Raw genomic sequence first — 22,405 nt, 5'->3', positions numbered from 1 at the left:
TGGTGGGCTGGGTAATTTAACTCCCTTTCTCTCTCTGTCTCTCTCTCTCTCTCTCTGTCTCTCTCTCTCTCTCTGTCTCTCTCTCTCTCTCACACACACACACACACACACACACACAGAGCAACTAAAAGAATAAAAGAATGAGACAAAATATATTTTTTAAACTTGTTAGAAAGCAAAAGAGAGCTTCCAGGACAGTGAAGGATTTGGGGGCCAAGATCCAGGAGAAGAAAGAAACCAAAACAATCAGATTTGGGGGGCTTCTTTATCCTTAGTGACACTGACTTTTTGGGAGATACTGCAGAGACTGAAAAATTAAGCAGAGTTAAGGAAGAAAACATAGAAGTTCATGGGATGCCCAAGGAGAAAGGGCCCTAGAAATCCCCCATGCTTGAGGGTGGGACCCAGTAAAGTGGGGACTAGAAATAAGACTAGAAGTAAGTCCTTATAAGAACTAGAGCTCAGCTTTGGATCATTTTTCAAGCATAGATTTGATGAAGACTGTTCTCCACTGGGGTTCCAAGAGTATTTAATCCCTAATGTTCTAAGGTATCTCTTATATATGAGGAATTAACTTCTCTTCTATATGTAGGATAGTACTAGCTACACACCCTTCTTGGGAGAATTGAGAAAATAGTCACTCCAGTGATTTGCTGCAGGGCTTAATTCCGTCACAGAATCTTCAATGGTTAGATTAGGTTATCTGGGATCACTAATATCCCCTAGTCACCAGGCAGAACCTGGAAGAAGATAACATCTTAGTGTTTCAAATTAAATCTACAGTTTTTTATATACACTGATCAGCACTCAATCAGAAATAACCAAGTATATGAGGAGGTAGCACAGTCTGATAGAACACCAAGATAAACAATAGGAGCAAACCCATAGACAGCCAGGTGATAGAATTTCCAGACACAGATTTTTTAAAATGTTCTTACTAAAGATAATATTGAGCAGAGACCTGGAAACTACAAAAAAATCCAATAGGAAGTCTAGCATGGAAAAGTTATGATGACAAATTAAGAACTCAGTAGATGAATTTAATAGCCTGTTAGGTATGCCTAGAGGTAGAACTTGTAAACTGGAAATAAGATAAATCAAAGAAAATAGCCACACTAAAGCATATAGGGACAAAATGCAGGAAAGAACATAAGAGCTGAGTGGAATGTGGTAAAAAGCTCATATATGTGTGTGTGTGTGTATATATATATACACTATATATATATATATATATATATATATATATATATATAAAGAAATGGGAAAATTGAGCATAAGCAATATTTGAAGAGATAATGAGTAAAAAAATGTCCAAATTTGATGAAATACATTCATCCACAGATTCAAAAAGTTCAATAAACCCTAAGAAGGATAAATGCAAACCACACTTGGGAACATTATAGTAAAACTGCTGAAAAACAGAGACAAAAGGAAAATCTTAATGCAGTCAGAGGAAAAGACATATTATCTCAAATGAGCAATAAGACTATAAACTAAGCTCTCAACAGAAATGGTGGAAGACAAGAAACAATAGAATGGTATCTTCAAAGTGCTTAAAGAAAACATAGGAAAATTGATCATAAATGTACTAAAGGATATTAATTACATTGTAATTTGTTGTTATGAAAATTTGGAAGCCATTTAAATATCCAATAAGAAGGACTGGTTAAAAATATTTACTACATCTTTAGGTGATGATACGTAAAGATGTTCCAGATGTATTGTTAAGTGAAAAAAAGCAGGCTAAATATAATTTATAGCAGATGCTCTCATTCACATTAACAATTCTTAAATATGATTAAATGTGGAAGGATTGGCACCAAAATGCTAACAGTAGTTATCTTTGGGTGGTGGAATTATGATAAAATTTCTACTTTCCTTTTAATATTTTTATAATGATCACATATTATCAGATGCAGATACATACCCCATTTTAAAAGGGAGACAAAGGCAGTCAGTACTTTAAAGGCTTGTGCTCTGTATTGACCCTGGGTGCGTTGTGGCTGTGTAGTAAAGGATACTGTTTAGTGGATTCCATTTCCTCTGTATGAAAGAAGCTGCAAAGTGAGGGTCAGGTAAGACTCCTAGACTCAGATCCCTTAATGCCCTGGCCTTTCCTAAATCTAGGGAAGATCAGTGTGAACAAGGTCTCTTGGAGCCCCATGGCAGTGCTCATCTTATGTCATTCTTCTCTGATTTAGAGAAATTATTTTCCTTTATAAAAAACTTAAGGATACAGTTAAGATTGGGTTAAATTTTTTGAATTGTTTTTTTCTGCTAAAATGTCAGCCTAGATTGCAATATAAGCTTTTCCCTAAAGTTAAGAAACTAACCAGTATTCTTGTTTCTTAAAGATAAGTTAAGTCTTCAGCATTGGTTAAATTACACTCCCTCAGTCCATTGTAGGGAGTTGTTGCAATAATCTTGACTGCTTACATTAATAAGAGGTTGTGGGTAATCTGGGGTAATAAAGCATCACTGAGGGTAATAAAGTCTGAATTGTTTTTACAGGCCGAGAGATCCGTCTGCCCCTGCGAATCAAAGGGGAAGGAATGGGACCAAAGATCCACTTCAACTTTGAGTTGCTGGATATTGGAAAAGTTTTTGTTGGATCTGTACATTGTTATGAGGTAAGCACTAGAATTGTGCATTGAGACTCAAAAGTACTTGGCTTTTTTTGTTTTATGTGTGTGTTTTTATTGATAGAAAATTTGTGACATCACGTTTTTTCCATTACTCATACCTATTCAGACCCCAAACAATCGAACTCCTCCTCCTCCCTCCCAGCCTTGTTGAGGGAAGCAACTTTTTCCATCCTTTTCAGCCTCTCTAGCTTTATAAAAAGCATCAAAGTCATAAGTTAATTGGTTTTATCATCATCATTTTGTAAATTGCAAAGGGGGACACTATAAATACGTCTCCCCATCTATTTAATGCTTGATCTCTGACAACATAGATCCTACAGATCAGAGGATAGAGAACCTTTTACATTTTCCAGAATGTCCTAATGAGGGTAGCTGTTTTCACACTTCAGAAGTTTCTCTAATTTAAAATTTTAATTAATTTCTCTGATTTAAAAACCAATCGTCCTGGGCTTCCCTGGTGGCGCAGTGGTTGAGAGTCCGCCTGCCGATGCAGGGCACACGGGTTCGTGCCCCGGTCCGGGAGGATCCCACGTGCCGCGGAGCGGCTGGGCCCGTGAGCCATGGCCGCTGAGCCTGCGCGTCCGGAGCCTGTGCTCCGCAACGGGAGAGGCCACAACAGTGGCCCGCACCGCAAAAAAAAATAAAATAAAATATGGCATTGTTTCTCATCATCAAAAAAAAAATTTAAAAAAAAAAATAAATAAATAAAAAAAAACCAATCGTCCTGATTTCCGGAAGAGATCTCCCTGCTTTGTCTTTCCAGTTAAATAGAAAATGATTTTTTACATGATGTACCCATGGGTTCGTGAGGATCAAAGTTACTTCAGTGTCACTTCATCACTAAATTCATATCCAGGACACTTGTTTACACTATATCAAACTATAACCATTGAAAGTTTATTGTAGAAAGATTCCTAAATTGTAAGTGTTTATATTTCTATAGAGGTAACAATAAAAGCATTTATTTAATGAGTGACAAATAGGTGTCAAGTTCCATGCCTTATTATGTGTGCATGCCTACGTATGTGTGTGTGATTTCTAACTCTTACAGAACTATGAGTGGTGGGTTTTACTGTACCTGTTTTTACACATGAGAAATATGAGGCACATAGTGGTTAATTCAGTCAACATCCTCACCCTTCATGTATGTTGAGCACATATGCATTAGTTCACTTGGTCCTCACAAAAACCCTATGAAGAAGGCACAACGACTATCCCCATTTTATAGCTGAGGAAGCTGGGGCTTAGAGGAGTTTTACTAGTTAAGGTAACCCTACATACTGTAACAAATAAATACAATAGTATATCTATTTTGTTCCTAACATAAAGTCTCAGACAAGCTTGGTCATCAGCAGATGGCTCTCCTACCGCAGAGGATCAAGAACTCAGCCTCATTCTATCTCATGGCGCTCCAACCCCTAACATCTGAGTTGCAAGATTGTAGTCTCACATGTATCACACTGGCAGTAGGAGAAAGGCATGGAGGGATGCACATGAGAGGTTTTGTTTTGTTTTTTTTTGCAGTACACAGGCCTCTCACTGCTGCGGCCTCTCCCGCTGTGGAGCACAGGCTCCGGACGCGCAGGCTCAGCGGCCATAGCCCACAGGCCCAGCCGCCCCGCGGCATGCGGGATCCCCCCAGACTGGGGCAGGAACCTGCATCCCCCGCATTGGCAGGTGGACTCCCAACCACTGCGCCACCAGGGAAGCCCCACATGAGAGGTTTTTATAGGAGGTAGTAATGGAGGTGGCATGTATCACTTTTGTTCATATCCTGTTAGGGTCTGTAACTGCAAGGCTGGCTGGGAAATGTAGTCTAGCTATAGGCACAGGAAGAAGAGGATATGGGTTCAGTGAATGGCCAACTTGACTCTGCCACATTTGTTAAGTAACTTGGCAAGGTCACACAGCCTGTAAATGTTAGTGAGCCCCAGGGTACTAGGGCCCTACATTGTGTGGGAAGAGAAAGCCCTTTGCTGGCTTTTCAATCCCTTGGGCTCTCATTATGGGCAAATCTGGTCTACAACCAATTCAGCTCAGCCTAAGCATGGGAGGTAAGTGCCCAATTGATGTTGAGAGCTTCCTGCAGTGTCATTTGTCCTCACATTCATTAGACCTAATGATGGGCCAAATGGGTTGATTTGAAAGGTAAATAGAGATGTTAATGTCATGGAATATACATAAGATGAGATGGAATATATGGAAGAGCATAACTTAAATGAAGTAATCACTCACATGACTAACATAAAGTGAAAAGTGGCACAGCTACTATGTTGCATTGTCATGTATTGCATTCTGAAAAAAATGGTCACTTAGGGAGGGAAAAAAAGGTATAAGAGTTCTTATTAAATTAAATTGTTCTTATTAAATTGATACTCTGCCTGTACTTTATCCAGTGCAAATTTCCCCCACACCTTACAGACTGTGTCTTATGGATGCCACATTGGAAAAGAACCTTTAGTTCTGATGCAGAATTGTTATCGAGTCCAAGCTCGCTCTGCTGGCTACACAACAAGGCAATAAATTGGGAGACAAGGTGTTGAGGCAAGGAATAGTGACTTTATTCAGAAAGCCGATAGACCGAGAAGATGGCAGACTAGTGTCTGCAAAAAACATCTTATTGGGGTCTGGATGCCAGTTTCTTTTATAGGGCAGAAAAGGGGAGGAGGTGAGGAAGTAAAGTAAAAAGGCCATTAGTTTTGCAAAATATCTCTGGTTGGGCTTGGCCAGCATCAGGGACAGGATGTGTTAATTTCCTCTTTTCTGCAGCCATTCACAGGTGGGAAGGGTCAGATTGTCTCCCTGTGAGCTGAACAAAGGCACTTTAGTTTAACATTCAGACAGAGGGGCAGGGTACCCTGAGGCAAGCCATTATGTATGATTATAATACCAAAAGCAATGAAAAGCAAAGGTTAAATAAAAGAAACAGATCCAACATGGAGTCAGATTTTGCTCTTCCCTGTTACAAAATGGATAGGGTTTCTCTGAATGTAAAAATAATTTCTTACAAATTTTAACAGAAGTGTCCTTGAGACCATCACTTCCCACCCTCCCATAATTGAACAGTAAAGCAAACCACAGCCAGCTAAGTAAGTGTTAAATGAGGTGCTGCATCAGACTGGACAGTTTTGAGAGCTGTGCAGTGGCAGAGAAGGACATGGTAAGGTGCTTCTTAGGGGAATATTTTGCCCTCTCTGTGTATTTAATGCTGATGCCTCATTGCATCTCTCTTTCAATTTATTACATTACCTACTTGAAACAAATTTGAGTAACTAACTATTGCTGTTAGTCATTGCTGAGCTTAGCAGATACATGAAGACTAACCCCCAAGAGTATGCTATTCCCCAGTGTAATTTGAAGGAAAACAAATGAGAGGTGAAGTTCTACTGTAAATTTTCCCCACTCCAAGGAGTTGAACTGCAAGGGTAAGGGCATTACTAGTAATCACAAGGTGTCAGAACTGTATTGTCAAACAATTTGCTGGATTCCGTATACATAAGTAGTTGATGGTTTGTCAGGGGGAGAAGAATGAAATGCATATTCTCGAAAATAGAGGAACTGGCAACTTATAGAAGATCTGGGTAAAACAAGAAAAAAGGCAATCCGTGCACCAGCTCAGGGAGAAGAACATGTGTCCTTCGAGTTACCATTAACACCTTTGAGTTGCCTTCAAGTTATCACTAGTGCATATCAGTTGCTTCTTAAGCACAGGTAAATCTTAAACCCATTCTGCTTAGCACTGGGGACATAAATAGCAATCACTGTCTTTTATGAGCACTCTTTGTCATGCACCATTCTAAAAGTTATGCAATTTAATAAATGTCATTTTCACAGCAATCTGAGAAGTTAGTAATACTTAAATTTTTTTAAACATCTTTATTGCAGTATAATTGCTTTACAATGGTGTGTTAGTTTCTGCTTCATAACAAAGTGAATCAGCTGTACATATATCCCCATATCTCCTCCCTCTTGCGTCTCCCTCCCACTCTCCCTATCCCACCCCTCTAGACGGTCACAAAGCACTGAGCTGATCTCCTTGTGCTATGCGGCTGTTCCCACTAGCTATCTGTTTTACATTTGGTAGTGTATATATGTCCATGCCACTCTCTCACTTCGTCCCAGCTTACGCTTCCCCCCCCATGTCCTCAAGTCCATTCTCTACATCTGTGTCTTTATTCCTGTCCTGCCCCTAGGTTCTTCAGAACATTTTTTTTTGATTCCATATATATGTGTTAGCATACAGTATTTGTTTTTCTCTTTCTGTCTTACTTCTGAACATTCTATTTTTAGTTTTTTAAGGAACCTCCATACTGTTCTCCGTAGTGGCCGTATCAATCTACATTCCCACCAACAGTGCAAGAGGGTTCCCTTACTCCACACCCTCTCCAGCCTTTATTGTTTGTAGGTTTTTTGATGATGGCCTTTCTGACTGGTGTGAGGTGATACCTTATTGTAGTTTTGATTTGCATTTCTCTGATGATTAGTGACGTTGAGCGTCCTTTCATGTGTTTGTTGACAATCTGTATATCTTCTTTGGAGAAATGTCTGTTTAGGTCTTCTGCCCATCTTTGGATTGGGTTTTTTGTTTTTTTGATATTGAGCTTCATGAGCTGCTTGTAAATTTTGGAGATTAATACTTTGTCAGTTGCAAATATTATCTCCCATTCTGAGGGTTGTCTTTTCGTCTTGTTTATGGTTTCATTTGCTGTGCAAAAGCTTTGAAGTTTCATTAGGTCCCATTTGTTTATTTTTATTTTTATTTCCATTTCTCTAAAAGGTGGGTCAAAAAGGATCTTCCTGTGATTTATGTCATAGAGTGTTCTGCTGATGTTTTCCTCTAAGAGTTTTATAGTGTCTCACCTTACATTTAGGTCTTTCATCCATTTTGAGCTTATTTTTGTGTATGGTGTTAGGGAGTGTTCTAATTTCATTCTTTTACATGTAGCTGTCCGGTTTTCCCAGCACCACTTATTGAAGAGGCTGTCTTTTCTCCATCGTATATTCTTGCCTCCTTTATCAAAGATAAGGTGACCATATGTGTGTGGGTTTATCTCTGGGCTATATATCCTGTTCCATTGATCTATATTTCTGTTTTTGTGCCTGTACCATACTGTCTTGATTACTGTAGCTTTGTAGTATAGTCTGAAGCCAGGGAACCTGATTCCTCCAGCTGCATTTTTCTTTCTAAAGATTGCTTTGGCTATTCGGGGTCTTTTGTGTTTCCATACAAATTGTGAAATTTTTTGTTCTAGTTCTGTGAAAAATGCCAGTGGTAGTTTGATAGAGATTGCACTGAATCTGTAGATGGCTTTGGGTAGTAGAGTCATTTTAACAATGTTGATTCTTCCAATCCAAGAACATGGTGTATCTCTCCATCTGTTTGTATCATCTTTAATTTCTTTCATCAGTGTCTTATAGTTTTCTGCATACAGGTCTTTTGTCTCCTTAGGTAGGTTTATTCCTAGGTATTTTATTCTTTTTGTTGCAGTGGTAAATGGGAGTGTTTCCATAGTTTCTCTTTCAGATTTTTCATCATTGGTGTATAGGAATGCAAGAGATGTCTGTGCATCAGTTTTGTATCCTGCTACTTTACCAGATTCATTGATTAGCTCTAGTAGTTTTCTAGTAGTGTCTTTAGGAATCTCTATGTATAGTATCATGTCATCTGCAAACAGTAACAGCTTTACTTCTTCTTTTCTGATTTGGATTGCTTTTATTTCTTTTTCTTCCATGATTGCTGTGGCTAAAACTTCCAAAACTATGTTGAATAATAGTGGTGAGAGTGGGCAACCTTGTCTTATTCCTGATCTTAGTGGAAATGGTTTCAGTTTTTCACCATTGAGAACAGTGTTGCCTGTGGGTTTGTCATATATGGCCTTTATTATGTTGAGGTAAGTTCCCTCTATGCCTACTTTGTGGAGGGTTTTTATCATAAATCGGTGTTGAATTTTGTCAAAACCTTTCTCAGCATCTATTAAGATGATCGATCATACGGTTTTTATCCTTCAGTTTGTTAATATGGTGTATCACATTGATTGATTTGCGTATACTGAAGAATCCTTGCATGCTGGGATAAACCCCAGTTGATCATGGTGTATGATCCTTTTAATATGCTGCTTGATTCCGTTTGCTAGTATTTTGTTGAGGATTCCTGCATCTGTGTTCATCAGTGATATTGGCCTGTAGTTTTCTTTCTTTGTGACATCTTTATCTGGTTTTGTTATCAGGGTGATGGTGGCCTCGTAGAAGGAGTTTGGGGTGTTCTTCCCCCTGCTGTATTTTGGAAGAAGTTGAGATGGATAGGTGTTAACTCTTCTATAAATGTTTGCTAGAATTCGCCTGTGAAGCCATCTGGTCCTGGGCTTTTGTTTGTTGGAAGATTTTTAATCACAGTCTCAATTTCAGTGCTTGTGATTGGTCTGTTCATATTTTCTATATCTTCCTGGTTCCGTCTCAGAAGTTTGTGCTTATCTAAGAATTTGTCCATTTCTTCCAGGTGGTCCATTTTATTGGCATATAGTTGCTTGTAGTAATCTCTCATGATCCTTTGTATTTATGCAGTGTCAGTTGTTGCTTCTCCTTTTTCATTTCTAATTCTGATGATTTGAGTCTTCTCCCTTTTTTTCTTGATGAGTCTGGCTAATGGTTTATCAATTTTGTTTATCTTCTCAAAGAACCAGCTTTTTGTTTTATTGATCTTAGCTATTGTTTCCTTCATTTCTTTTTCATTTATTTCTGATCTGATCTTTATGATTTCTTTCCTTCTGCTAACTTTGGAGTTTTTTGTTCTTCTTTCTCTAATTGCTTTAGGTGTAAGGTTAGGTTGTTTATTTGAGATGTTGCTTGTTTCTTGAGGTAGGATTGTAATGCTATAAACTTCCCTCTTAGAACTCCTTTTGCTGCATCCCATAGGTCTTGGGTCATCGTGTTTTCATGGTCATTTCTTCCTAGGTATTTTTTGATTTCCTCTTTGATTTCTTCAGTGATCTCTTGGTTATTTAGTAGTGTATTTTTTAGCCTCCATGTGTTTGTATTTTTTTACAGATTTTTTCCTATAATTGGTATCTAGTCTCATAGCATTGTGGTCGGAAATAATACTTGATATGATTTCAATTTTCTTAGATTTACCAAGGCTTGATTTGTGACCCAAGATATGATCTATCCTGGAGAATGTTTCATGAGCATTTGAGAAGAAAGTGTATTCTGTTGTTTTGGGATGGAATGTCCTATAAATATCAATTAAGTCCATCTTGTTTAATGTATCATTTAAAGCTTGTGTTTCCTTATTTATTTTCAATTTGGATGATCTGTCCATTGGTGAAAGTGGGGTATTAAAGTCCCCTACTATGATTGTGTTACTGTTGATTTCCCCTTTTATGGTTGTTAGCATTTGCCTTATGTATTGAGGTGCTCCTATGTTGGGTGCATAAATATTTACAATTGTTATATCTTCTTGGATTGATCCCTTGAACATTCTGTAGTGTCCTTCTTTGTCTCTTGCAATAGCCTTTATTTTAAAGTCTATTTTGTCTGATATGAGAATTGCTACTCCAGCTTTCTTTTGATTTCCATTTGCATGGAATATCTTTTTCCATCCCCTCACTTTCAGTCTGTATGTGTCCCTAGATCTGAAGTGGGTCTCTTGTAGACAGCATATATATGGGTCTTGTTTTTGTATCCATTCAGCCAGTCTGTGTCTTTTGGTTGGAGCATTTAATCCTTTTACATTTAAGGTAGTTATCAATATGTATGTTCCTAATACCATTTTCTTAATTGTTTTGGGTTTGTTATTGTAGGTGTTTTCCTTCTCTTGTGTTTCCTGCCTAGAGAAGTTCCTTTAGCATTTGTTGTAAACCTGGTTTGGTGGTGCTGAATTCTCTTAGCTTTTGCTTGTCTGTAAAGGTTTTAATTTCTCCGTCAAATCTGCATGAGATCCTTGCTGGGTAGAGTAATCTTGGTTGTAGGTTTTTCCCTTTCATCACTTTAAATATGTCCTGCCACTCCCTTCTGGCTTGCAGAGTTTCTGCTGACAAATCACCTGTTAACCTTATGGGGATTCCCTTCTGTGTTATTTGTTGTTTTTCCCTTGCTGCTTTTAATATTTTTTCTTTGTATTTAATTTTTGATAGTTCGATTAATATGTGTTTTGGTGTGTGTCTCCTTGGATTTATCCTGTATGGGACTCTCTGTGCTTCCTGGTCTTGATTGACTAGTTCCTTTCCCATATTAAGGAGGTTTTTAATTATAATCTCTTCAAATGTTTTCTCAGTCCCTTTCTTTTTCTCTTCTTCTTCTGGAACCCCTATAATTCGAATGTTGGTGCATTTAATATCGTCCCAGAGGTCTCTGAGACTGTCCTCAAGTCTTTTCATTCTTTGTTCTTTATTCTGCTCTGTGGTAGTTATTTCAACTATTTTATCTTCCAGGTCACTTATCCGTTCTTCTGCCTCAGTTATTCTGCTATTGATTCCTTCTAGAGAATTTTTAATTTCATTTATTGTGTAGTTCATCATTGTTTGTTTGCTCTTTATTTCTTCTAAGTCCTTATTAAACGTTTCTTGTATTTTCTACATTCTATTTCCAAGATTTTGGATCATCTTTACTAACATTACTCTGAATTCTTTTTCAGGTAGACTGCCTATTTCCTCTTCATTTGTTTGGTCTGGTGGGTTTTTACCTTGCTCCTTCATCTGCAGTGTGTTTCTCTGTCTTCTCATTTTGCTTAACTTACTGCGTTTGGGGTGTCCTTTTTGAGGCTGCAGGTTTGTAGTTCCCATTGTTTTTGGTGTCTACCCCTAGTGGCTAAGGTTGGTTCAGTGGGTTGTGTAGGCTTCTTGGTGCAGGGGACTGGTGCCTGCATTCTGGTGGATGAGGCTGGATCTTGTCTTTCTGGTGGGCAGGACGGCGTCTGGTGGTGTGTTTTTGGGTGTCTGTGACCTTATTATGATTTTAGGCAGCCTCTCTGCTAATGGGTGGGGTTGTGTTCCTGCCTTGCTAGTTGTTTGACATAGGTTGTCGAGCACTGTAGGCTTGCTGGTCGTTGAGTGGAGCTGGGTCTTAGCATTGAGATGGAGATCTCTGTAAAAGCTTTTGCTGTTTGATATTATGTGGAGCCAGGAGGTCTCTGGTGGACCAGTGTCCTGAACTCGGCTCTCTCATCTTAGAGGCACAGGCCTGACACCCAGCCAGAGCACCAAGACCCTGTCAGCTACACGGCGAACAAGATGCACTGTGGTGCTTGGCCCCAGGCGGCAACTACGACTGCTGCCCGGGTTCCCTGGTTTCTCAGTAGTACTTACATTTTACAGATGGGAAAATGGGCACAGAGAAGCCAAGCAGGTTCTGCAAGGTCACACAGCTAGTCAAGTCAGTGGAATAGCTGGGACTTGAACCCAGGCATTTGGCTTCTGAGACCCTGGTCATAATCACTTTTCTACGTGGTCTTTTTAAGAGGAATAAAGGATGAAGCATAACTCCTATGACCAGGGAACATAGGATAGGGAGATGGGAAATAAATGTAAAAAGATGAACAACATATCAAGTAACACTTAGTTATGTACCTCTTTTGGTACATCATCCATCTTCTCTTGGCAGGAGTGGTTGTCTTCCTTTGCAAGAGCCCCTGACTGTATCCTACTTATGCTCTTGATTCCTTCTTCTCTGCTCCTGAGGAGGCACCCTGATCTAGTGGACCCCCTACATCCACCCAGACCCTATTACCTTGGTTACCCAGTCCTCTTTTCTTATTACAAAAACAAACATGTAGGCTGGGCCTTAAGTGTGCATTATCTCATTTAATAGTATAAATAGACTAGGTCTCACCTACCATACCTTCCTGCAGCTTTGCCACCCTCATTTTCTCTTTTTTACCACTAATCTTCTCAAAACAGGAATCTAGAATAGTCAGCCACTATTTCCTCTGCACCTACTCACTCCCTAAACATTTGTACTCCGGATTCTACAGTCACACTCTATTGAAATTACTTTCTTCTTCAAGGGCAGGGATGGCCTCTAATTAAAAATTAAAAATCTATAGAATTTTCTCAAAGCTTATTCTCCTTAACCTCTATCCCCATTCAACCCCTTTTGAAAGTTCTCTCTTGGATTTCTCGGTTCCTGCCATGCCCCCCATACTTTTCTGAATCTTTCTTCATCATCTCCTCTTTTTTTCCTCCAGTGCCTTGATGTAGGTTGAAGGTACTTTCTAAGTAGAGAGAATGACTGTTCACCCATTCAGGTATAAGCATTGGCAAGGAATAGAGATTGTATTTTAGAAGCCGAGGAATAGGACTGTGTGGCTATAGTACAAGTTAATGGACAGACTTGTGGAAAGTGACAGTGGGAGTGGTAGACGGAGCCAGCTGTGGAGGCCTCTGAATGCCAGGCATGAGCTTTGTACACACACCTCGTGTGCAATCAAATATGGGCAATGACTTGGTTCCAGAACATTAGTATATAGGAATAAAACTTTTCTGTATGGGACTTCCCTGGCAGTCCAGTGGTTAAGACTCCATGCTTCCACTGTTGGGGGGACACGGGTTCCATCCCTGGTCGGGGAATTAAGATGCCTCACACAGCACTGCGCAGCCAAAAAATAAAAACAAAACCCGAAACCAGACAAATGAACAAAAAACTTTTCTGTAGTAAATCAGTGGCTTACATAAGCATCCCAAAACAGTTATCCATCCATTACAGTTTGAGATGAAAATATCACAATAGGATGAAATCTAATGGTACAACAAAGAGAATCCTTGCAATCTGGAATCCACAATAATAGCTTGTTCTACATTCTTCAAGCTACGTTATAAACATAGGCTTAGATATTTCTTGATCCTCTATTGTAGCTTGCTTTTTATTTTTCAGCATGTCACTTAATCCCAGCCTTCTCATGTGTATAAGAGAAAGACCTACCTTCCCTTGGTTACTTCAGAGATAGAATCAAAAAAAAAGGTCTTTTAAGGGTCTTCTTCAATAGATGTGATTATGATCAATCTTTATAGCATGAATATAATGCATATGACTAACTCTATTTTAAAGAGGAGATTAAAAAACACAAAATTACTTTCTGGCTTGGGATTCCTGTCTTCAAACATTCAAGACAGAAGACTGATTATTTTTCCCCTGGAGTTTTTCTGTGGTTCTACTTCCTGCAGCTGTTTCTGTGTTGGTGCTTATATGAAAATAAATCAGAGGCCCGTTGCCTACCTTTTCATTCTTGTCTTTTTGATATAGGCAGTACTTTCCAACAAAGGCAGCATTGATGCCCTCTTCAACATGATCCCTCCAACTTCGGCTGTGGGGACCTGCTTTGTCTTCAGTCCCAAGGAAGGCATCATCGAACCAAGTGGAGTCCAGGCTGTCCAGATATCCTTCAGTTCTCCCATCCTGGGACACTTTGAAGAAGAGTTCCTGGTCAATGTCAATGGATCACCAGAGCCTGTGAAATTGACCATTATGTAAGTTACTTCTACAGGTAATGTGGAAACTGAAGTTTTTACCTAATGCTTTCTTAAACTTCAAAACTAGAGCACTTTACACATTAATGGAGAATTACTAGGTTGCCAAAATATTTATTCTTTTGTTAACAATATTGATACCTGCCTGAAAGTAGCAACAATTTGATTCCCTACTGTTTACTTTTTAAAATCTAGGCACAGAAGTAAAATGTAAAAATAAAATCCTTTCATAAACTTACTTTAAAAAACCAAAACTAGATCATGTCTTAAATGTCCATAACTGTCTTTGTTGATATGACCACATCAACATACTGGGGTGTTTTAAATTTCCACCAGTGTTTCTCTAGTGAACATGTTTAACTTATTACTGTAGTATGGATGCAGATGGTATTTTGGAATCTAGTTTTTCTGTAAGCTCTAACCTTATAAAATAAGAACTTAAACACTATATTAGTTTCTGCTTACTCTCTGTTTTAGTATGTTTAGGGAAAGTAGGTTGTTAACACCTGGATAAAATTGAAAAGTTTTTTCAACCGATGTTGCTGGAACAACTGGATATCCACATGCAAAAGGATAAAGTTGGACCCCCCCAAACCTCAGACCATATACAAAATTAACATAATATGGGCCAAAGACCCAAATATAACAACTAAAACTGTACAACTGTTTAAATAAAACATAAGTGCAAATATGCATGACCTTGGATTAGGCAAAGGTTTTTTTAAAGATGACACCTAAGTATAAGCAATCAAAGAAAAAATAAATAAATTAGACTTCATCAAAATTTTTAAATTTTGTGCCTTCAAAAACAGAAAGATAGATCAATGGAACAGGATAGAAAGCCCAGAGATAAACCCATCCACATATGGACACCTTATCTTTGATAAAGGTGGCAGTAATGTACAGTGGAGAAAGGACAGCCTCTTCAATAAGTGGTGCTGGGAAAACTGGACAGGTACATGTAAAAGTATGAGATTAGATCACTCCCTAACACCATACACAAAAATAAGCTCAAAATGGATTAAAGACCTAAATGTAAGGCCAGAAACTATCAAACTCTTAGAGGAAAACATAGGCAGAACACTCTATGACATAAATCACAGCAAGATCCTTTCTGACCCACCTCCTAGAGTAATGGAAATAAAAACAAAAATAAACAAATGGGACCTAATGAAACTTCAAAGCTTTTGCACAGCAAAGGAAACCATAAACAAGACCAAAAGACAACCCTCAGAATGGGAGAAAATATTTGCAAATGAAGCAACCGACAAAGGATTAATCTCCAAAATTTACAAGCAGCTCATGCAGCTCAATAACAAGAAAACAAACAACCTAATCCAAAAATGGGCAGAAGACCTAAATAGACATTTCTCCAAAGAAGATATACAGACTGCCAACAAACACATGAAAAAATGCTCAACATCATTAATCATTAGAGAAATGCAAATCAAAACTACAATGAGATATCATCTCACACCAGTCAGAATGGCCGTCATCAAAAAATCTAGAAACAATAAATGCTGGAGAGGGTGTGGAGAAAAGGGAACACTCTTGCACTGCTGGTGGGAATGTGAATTGGTTCAGCCACTATGGAGAACAGTATGGAGGTTCCTTAAAAAACTACAAATAGAACTACCATATGACCCAGCAATCCCACTACTGGGCATATACCCTGAGAAAACCAAAATTCAAAAAGAGTCATGTACCAAAATGTTCATTGCAGCTCTATTTACAATAGCCCGGAGATGGAAACAACCTAAGTGCCCATCATCGGATGAATGGATAAAGAAGATGTGGCACATATATACAATGGAATATTACTCAGCCATAAAAAGAAACGAAATTGAGCTATTTGTAATGAGGTGGATAGACCTAGAGTCTGTCATACAGAGTGAAGTAAGTCAGAAAGAGAAAGACAAATACCGTATGCTAACACATATATATGGAATTTAAGAAAAAAAAAATGTCATGAAGAACCAGGGGTAAGGCAGGAATAAAGACGCAGACCTCCTAGAGAACGGACTTGAGGTTATGGGGAGGGGGAAGGGTGAGCTGTGACAGGGCGAGAGAGAGTCATGGACATATACACACTAACAAACGTAGTAAGGTAGATAGCTAGTGGGAAGCAGCCGCACGGCACAGGGATATTGGCTCGGTGCTTTGTGACAGCCTGGAGGGGTGGGATAGGGAGGGTGGGAGGGAGGGAGACGCAAGAGGGAAGACATATGGGAACATATGTTTATGTATGACTGATTCGCTTTGTTATGGGGCAGAAACTAACACACCATTGTAAAGCAATTATACCCCAATAAAGATGTTAAAAAAAAAATTTTGTGCCTTAAGGGATACTATTAAGAAAGTGAAAAAACAAACCACAATATGGGAGAAAGTATTTGTAAATCATATATCTGAAAAGGGACTTATATCTAAGATATATAGAGAACATTTACACTCAGTAATAAAAAGGCAACCAATCAAAAATTGAACAAACCATCTGAGCAGACATTTCTCTAAAGAAGATATACAAATGATTAATAACATGAAAAGACTCTCAACATCATTAATCATCAGGGAGGTGCAAATCAAAACCATAATGAGATACAACTTCCACTTCACACCCACGTGGGTGGCTATAATTTAAAAAATGGAAAATAAGTGATGGAGAGAACGTAGAGAAATCAGAACCTTCATACACTGATGATGGGAATGTAAAATGTACAGCCACTTTGGAAAACAGTCTGACAGGTTTTCTCAAGTAAACGTTGAGTTACCATATGACCCGGCAATTCCACTCCCAGATACATACCCAAGAAAAATGAAAATATAAATCCATACAAAAACTTGTACACGAATGTTTATTACAGCATTATTCATAGTAGCCAAAAAATCCAAGTGTCTACCAACTGATGAATGGATAAACAAAATGTGGTCTTTCCACACAATGGAATGTTATTAAGACCATAAAAAGGAATGAAAAAAGAAAGAAAGGATGTACATGCTACAACATGGTACAATGAATGAACCTTGAAAATGCAATGACAAGTGAAAGAAGCCAGTCACAAAAGACCATATATTGTATGATTCCATTTATGTGAAATGTCCAGAGAGAGTAAATCTGTATATGGATAGGAAGTAGATTAGTGGTTGCTTAGGGCCAGGGGTGGAGGTGGGAGATAGAGAGTGATAGTTAAAGGGTATGGGGTTTCTTTTTGAGGTGACGGGAATGTTCTAAGGTTAACCCAGGTGGTGGTTGCACATATATGTGAATACTATACAAAAACCATTGACTTATACACTTTAAATGGGTGAATTGTATAGCATGTGAATTATATTTCAATGAGGCTGTTATTTTTTTTAATTTCCAGGAGCCTATAATTCATTCATTTCATGGGTGAATTTTTTAAACCTCTGATCTCTTCTCCTGAAGATCCCAAACTAGTAATGCATGTCACTAGCAATGTCTGAATAGGTTAGGGTCTACTTGGTTTTTCCACTGTGAATAATAGGGATTAGGAATCTCCTAGGAACTTACAAGTAAACTTGGACGAGTTAATACTCCAGGTGCTCTGTGGAGGTTAAGTCTCTTGTTTTATCCTCTGCACCTTACCATTCACACCACTCCCATGCCACTTTCTTATTTTGGATGTTCATTCCTTGTTTCTTTCAAAGGAAAGGAAAGTCTGACTGGAGAGAATGCTTATGTTCATCCTAAAACTAATCACAAATTGCTAAGAGAAATATTCTTGTCTAAATTGCATTTGTCCAAAGTGTTCTAGCGCTTCAAACCACAAACAGTAATTTTGAAAACTTGGCAAATATCTAGTGTCACAAATAAATGTCTAATGATAAAGGGTGAAATACATGTATAATTTATTATTTATTTCCAGCTCCACACAGTAATACTGATTTTACTTACGACTTTGCCAGGAACTCTTTCTTGAGCCTTATGGTCCAAGAAGTCTCTATAAAGTTAATATTGTGGATTCTGTAATTTTGTTTCTTATTCTTTTATTGTTGGGTAATCTTCTTTCCTTGGTACCACATAATTTTGGCTAGTATGCCTTGAAAGATCAGAACAGTTGCTGTTTCTATTGATTTCTCCAGCTGCATGACACTGTATTTTAAGTGGTTGGATAAACAGCACTGTAAAGTTAATGTGATTTTTAAAATTACCCATGAACAGTTTTGTTCCCTCCTATTTTTACATATGTGACTTTATACAGTTTAACTGTAGTATATTTCGCATTCAACCCGTTTCACATAACATCATAATTCAGTCACTCTCTTAGTCTTTAAAATTCTAATTTTAACAGACCATTGCTTTGATGGAGGGCACCCACCGTCTTGGCAGAGACTATCCTAATGTTCAGGATCCCTGTTTGAATGAATGTGACAGTGTCTAAGCCCGGTTGGTATTCAGCTGCAGTTCCCCTAGTTACATGTGCCTTTGAACAAATGTGATTTAACTCTAGTTTTTTTTCTACTTCTACACTGATTAAATGACTGCTTTGTGCAGTGTTGTGATCTTTCTTATTTCTGTAGGCTTTTGTGCATATCAGACACTTTTGATCTATTTGTTACTTTGGCCCGGCCAAAACTTCTTTTACAAGCCAAGTATCTAATCTGTAGGCTCCTTTGACTTATCTCAGCTGGATCCTAATTCCTTGCTAGGTACCAGCTGCTCCTTTTGAAACCACTTTGGATCATTAGCATGAAATAGAATAGATGGTCCTGGGAAAGGCTTTTAGAATTGAAACTTGCTGCATTGATTCTTTGTTGTCATCTCTCCTCCCAGGCTTTCAACAGCCTCTCACCACATTATCATCAGATCTCTAGCAGCCCGAAGTATCACTAGGGCACCAAGTGCGTTCAGTATGGTGTGACACACCTACATCACCAACATCAGGGTCTGGGTGAATTAGGAGACTCATGCTTAGTGAGGTTTCTGGTATTTGTGTGTCTATAACTTTTAAAAGCTTGGCACATAGATGGGGAATTATTTCAGTTCTTACCTTTGGTCTAGAGATTTTAGGGACATGGACCACGGAGAAAGACAAGAATAAACTAATATCTGATATATTGGTTTTCTATTGCTGCTTAATAAATTACCACAAACATAGTAGCTTAAAACAATACAGATTTATTATTTTACAGTTCTATAGATCTAAAGTCCAACACAGGTCTTACTGCGCTAAAATCAAGGTGTTGGCCAGGGCTGTCTTTCTTTCTGGAAGCTCTAGGGGAGAATTCATCTCCTAACCTTGTTCAGCTTCTTGAAGCTGCCCACGGTCTTTGGCTCATGGTCTGCCTCCTCTATGTTCAAAGCCAGCAAAGGCTGGTTGAGTCCTTCTCACATTGCCTCACTCCTACCTCCTCTTCTGTCCCTGTGTTCTAATTTTAAAGACCTTTGTGATTACCTTGAGCCCACCTGGATAATTCAGGCTAATCCCCTTATCTTAAGATCAGTTAATTAGCAAACTTAATTCCTTCTGCCACCTTAATTACCCTTTGCCATGTAACCTAATATATTCACAGATTGCGGGGATTAGCACATAGACATCTTTGGGGACCATTATGCTATCTACCACAACTGAAGTCAGTTAGAAGCTGTAGAATCTCCCCATTGTTTATTTTAAGCTAGAGTGTCACTCCAAGATCATGAGCCTTGTATGAGAGGGAAACAAAACAACAACAGTTAAAGAGTCTTTAAAGGCCACCTGTTCCAGTCTTCTCTTTTGTACGTTAGGAAAAGAAACTGAGGCCTACAGAGGTAAAGTGATTGGCCAAGATCACAGCTAGTTGGTGGTAGGAACTGGATTAAAACAGTTTTATAAAAGTGTGGGCCAAGGAATACTGGTATCATTGATAGTCTTTGATGTCTATCATATGATTAGACCTATAATTTTTTCTTGCCTGAGTTAATAAATTTTCATGATATGTGTCTCAACCACATTAACATTTTGTGCCATTAGTTCAGTGATGTGTCTGCTCTGCCTCATCATTGATAGCAGTATGGTGGTAAGTTAACCGTAGCGTCGTTTGCTAAAACCCAAAGGTTTGAGAGTGGAAAAGGAATTTTCAGAACCATTGGGATAGACCATTATCTCACAGTTTCCTTAAGTCCTAGATGATGCTGTAATTGAGTTAATGCTAAATTATGGTTTTCAGTACTTACCTCTACCCACTTCTTGATTGTTATCTTGAATTCACTGGCTTCTCTTTCCACTCCCTTAACTTGTATTCCTACTTTCAGAGGCTGTGTCATTGGACCTACCTTCCATTTTAATGTTCCTGCTCTGCATTTTGGTGATGTTTCCTTTGGTGAGTACTTTTCCATTTTAAATTAGAAATTGAGAAGAATTACTTTTCCCTCCACATGGAAGGAGGAAAGTTTACAAAGAACGTCTCTTACCATTTTGTGTGGGTAATAGCTAAGAGGGTCTAGAATTGTTCTTCCTCTGCAGAATTTTGGTGCTGTTTCCTAGTTTATAGGTGAATATTATAGCCGTGTCTCCTGGATACTAGTAGTTGTCAGGCCATGGCTGTCCCCCCTCTTCCTGCAGTGGAACAACAGAAAGCTTTATGCTTTATTCCACTGTCTTAACATTCTGAACATTCTATTTATATGCAGATTCTGGTTTGCCACTTTGGCTACACAGCAACCTTTCCACAGAGATGCTCTCAGTATACCTGTGAGCTCGGTGGTGGTTTAATTCAGGTGTTTTATCACTGCAAATTGATGACTCTTCTATATGTTTGTATAGTCTTTTTACTCAGTTGCTTCCCTGAGTCATTTTCTCCCATCTAAACTTCCCCAATAATAAAAATGATAATAACAACAGTGGCAGCAAAATTACCCATTAAATGATTCTTTCTTGTAGTCCAATTACTGCTAAGTAATTACATGCGGTACTACATTTAAACATTTTAGCAATCCTAGGAGAAGGCACTCTTTAAGGTCCCCATTTTAGAGCTGGACGAACTGAGCATTGGAACAGTTAAATAACTCCCAAAGGTCACACAGCAGTGGCAGAATTAGTATTTCAATTGAGATCTGTCTAAATCATATACTGGCAACTTGGGTGTTGAGAGTTGCCCCCAGAGAGGCAAAAATTGGCTCTTGGGTGTTGAAAAAACTTAGATATAACAATGGTTTGTGTTCCTTCAAAGTTCCACCCTGCCCAACAGAATCTTATTCCTCAGTATTTAATTTCTCTTGTTAGGTAGAAATTGTCTAATTTAAATCATATTTAATTAACTGATTTGACTTGATATAAAATTCATTTATCACAGCGGTTCTTTTTAGGAGGTGATGACTTTAAAAAATTGAGAAACCCTAGTCTAAATCTTTATTCCATAATTCTTTCCATTTTGCTCTATTGTTTCCCATTTTAACTTTCAGTTCTCTTGCTTCATTTCAAGTAGGCCTGTCTAACTTGGGGAAAAATAGTTCTTTAGAAAAAGCTGATTCATAATGCCTTTATCAGTTGCTTTAACATTTGGGTGTTATGAAAGCTTCTAAAACTCAGAATATATTTACTTATACAATGCTCCCACCCTGATCTACATTATATTGGGTAAGGCACATACCATAGGAAAATCTATATAAATGAAGTTGAATGTCTGTTCATATAGAATGTGAAAATGGCTGGAGAGATGTTACAGATTTGTAGGGCATATTTGAATGATAGACTCTTTTGAAGGAAAATGAAAGTGACCTACAACTTAAGGGTAACTGTGACTGATGCACAATAAGAGGGGAGTTTGTGTACCCAAAGACCTATGCAGTGTACTCCAAACACTTCAAACTGAGTCCATGGAGAGCTCTGAGCAACTGGTGCCCACAGCAGCATACCCTTCCACAGGCATTTAAACACAAAGTCCAGTCCAAGTACATTTGGAAGATGTGCCCTATGTCGTATGCCCTGGAGGGAAAAAACAAGTCAAAGTAAGCACCTCAAATCAGTTACTCCAAGAAATCTCAACTGACTTATTGTCTAGAATGTGCCCTATTGCTGAGCTCTGACATGTTAATGTAAATACTGTGCCAATGATAAGCCAATTATCGAACCCCGTGAATATCTGAAATGCTTTTATCTAAAATCCAAACATTTTAAAACATCAAAGCCCCTAATAGTACATTTCCATGGAATATGGCAAATGTATATCCCCAAGATGCCACTGATTTACTCAAAATGCTGTGTTTGATATTGGCAAGCTCTTGGTCACACAATGGGTAAAACCATGTATGCATGCTCCAAGGCTAGTTAGGTTTTTCCAGTAACAGTCTTCCATTTGGTCCTC

General features: G+C 38.4%; 1 protein-coding gene across 7 annotated transcripts in view; it reads left to right on the top strand.

Moving 5' to 3' along the window:
* Positions 1-22,405, top strand: part of HYDIN (HYDIN axonemal central pair apparatus protein) — a 432,533-nt gene that overhangs the window by 181,471 nt on the left and 228,657 nt on the right. For all 7 annotated transcript variants that reach the window (XM_079907197.1, XM_079907191.1, XM_079907192.1 and 4 more), the window contains 3 exons: positions 2,512-2,630; positions 13,878-14,101; positions 20,355-20,422. In XM_079907197.1, coding sequence (XP_079763323.1) covers positions 2,512-2,630; positions 13,878-14,101; positions 20,355-20,422 — 411 coding nt within the window. The remainder of the gene's footprint in view (positions 1-2,511; positions 2,631-13,877; positions 14,102-20,354; positions 20,423-22,405) is intronic.

Source organism: Stenella coeruleoalba, assembly GCF_951394435.1.
Source record: "Stenella coeruleoalba genome assembly, chromosome: 20".
In the NCBI taxonomy this organism is placed as follows: Eukaryota; Metazoa; Chordata; class Mammalia; order Artiodactyla; family Delphinidae; genus Stenella; species Stenella coeruleoalba.
The sequence above is the reverse complement of the archived record's forward strand: the minus strand, read 5'-3'. Positions and strand labels throughout refer to the sequence as shown.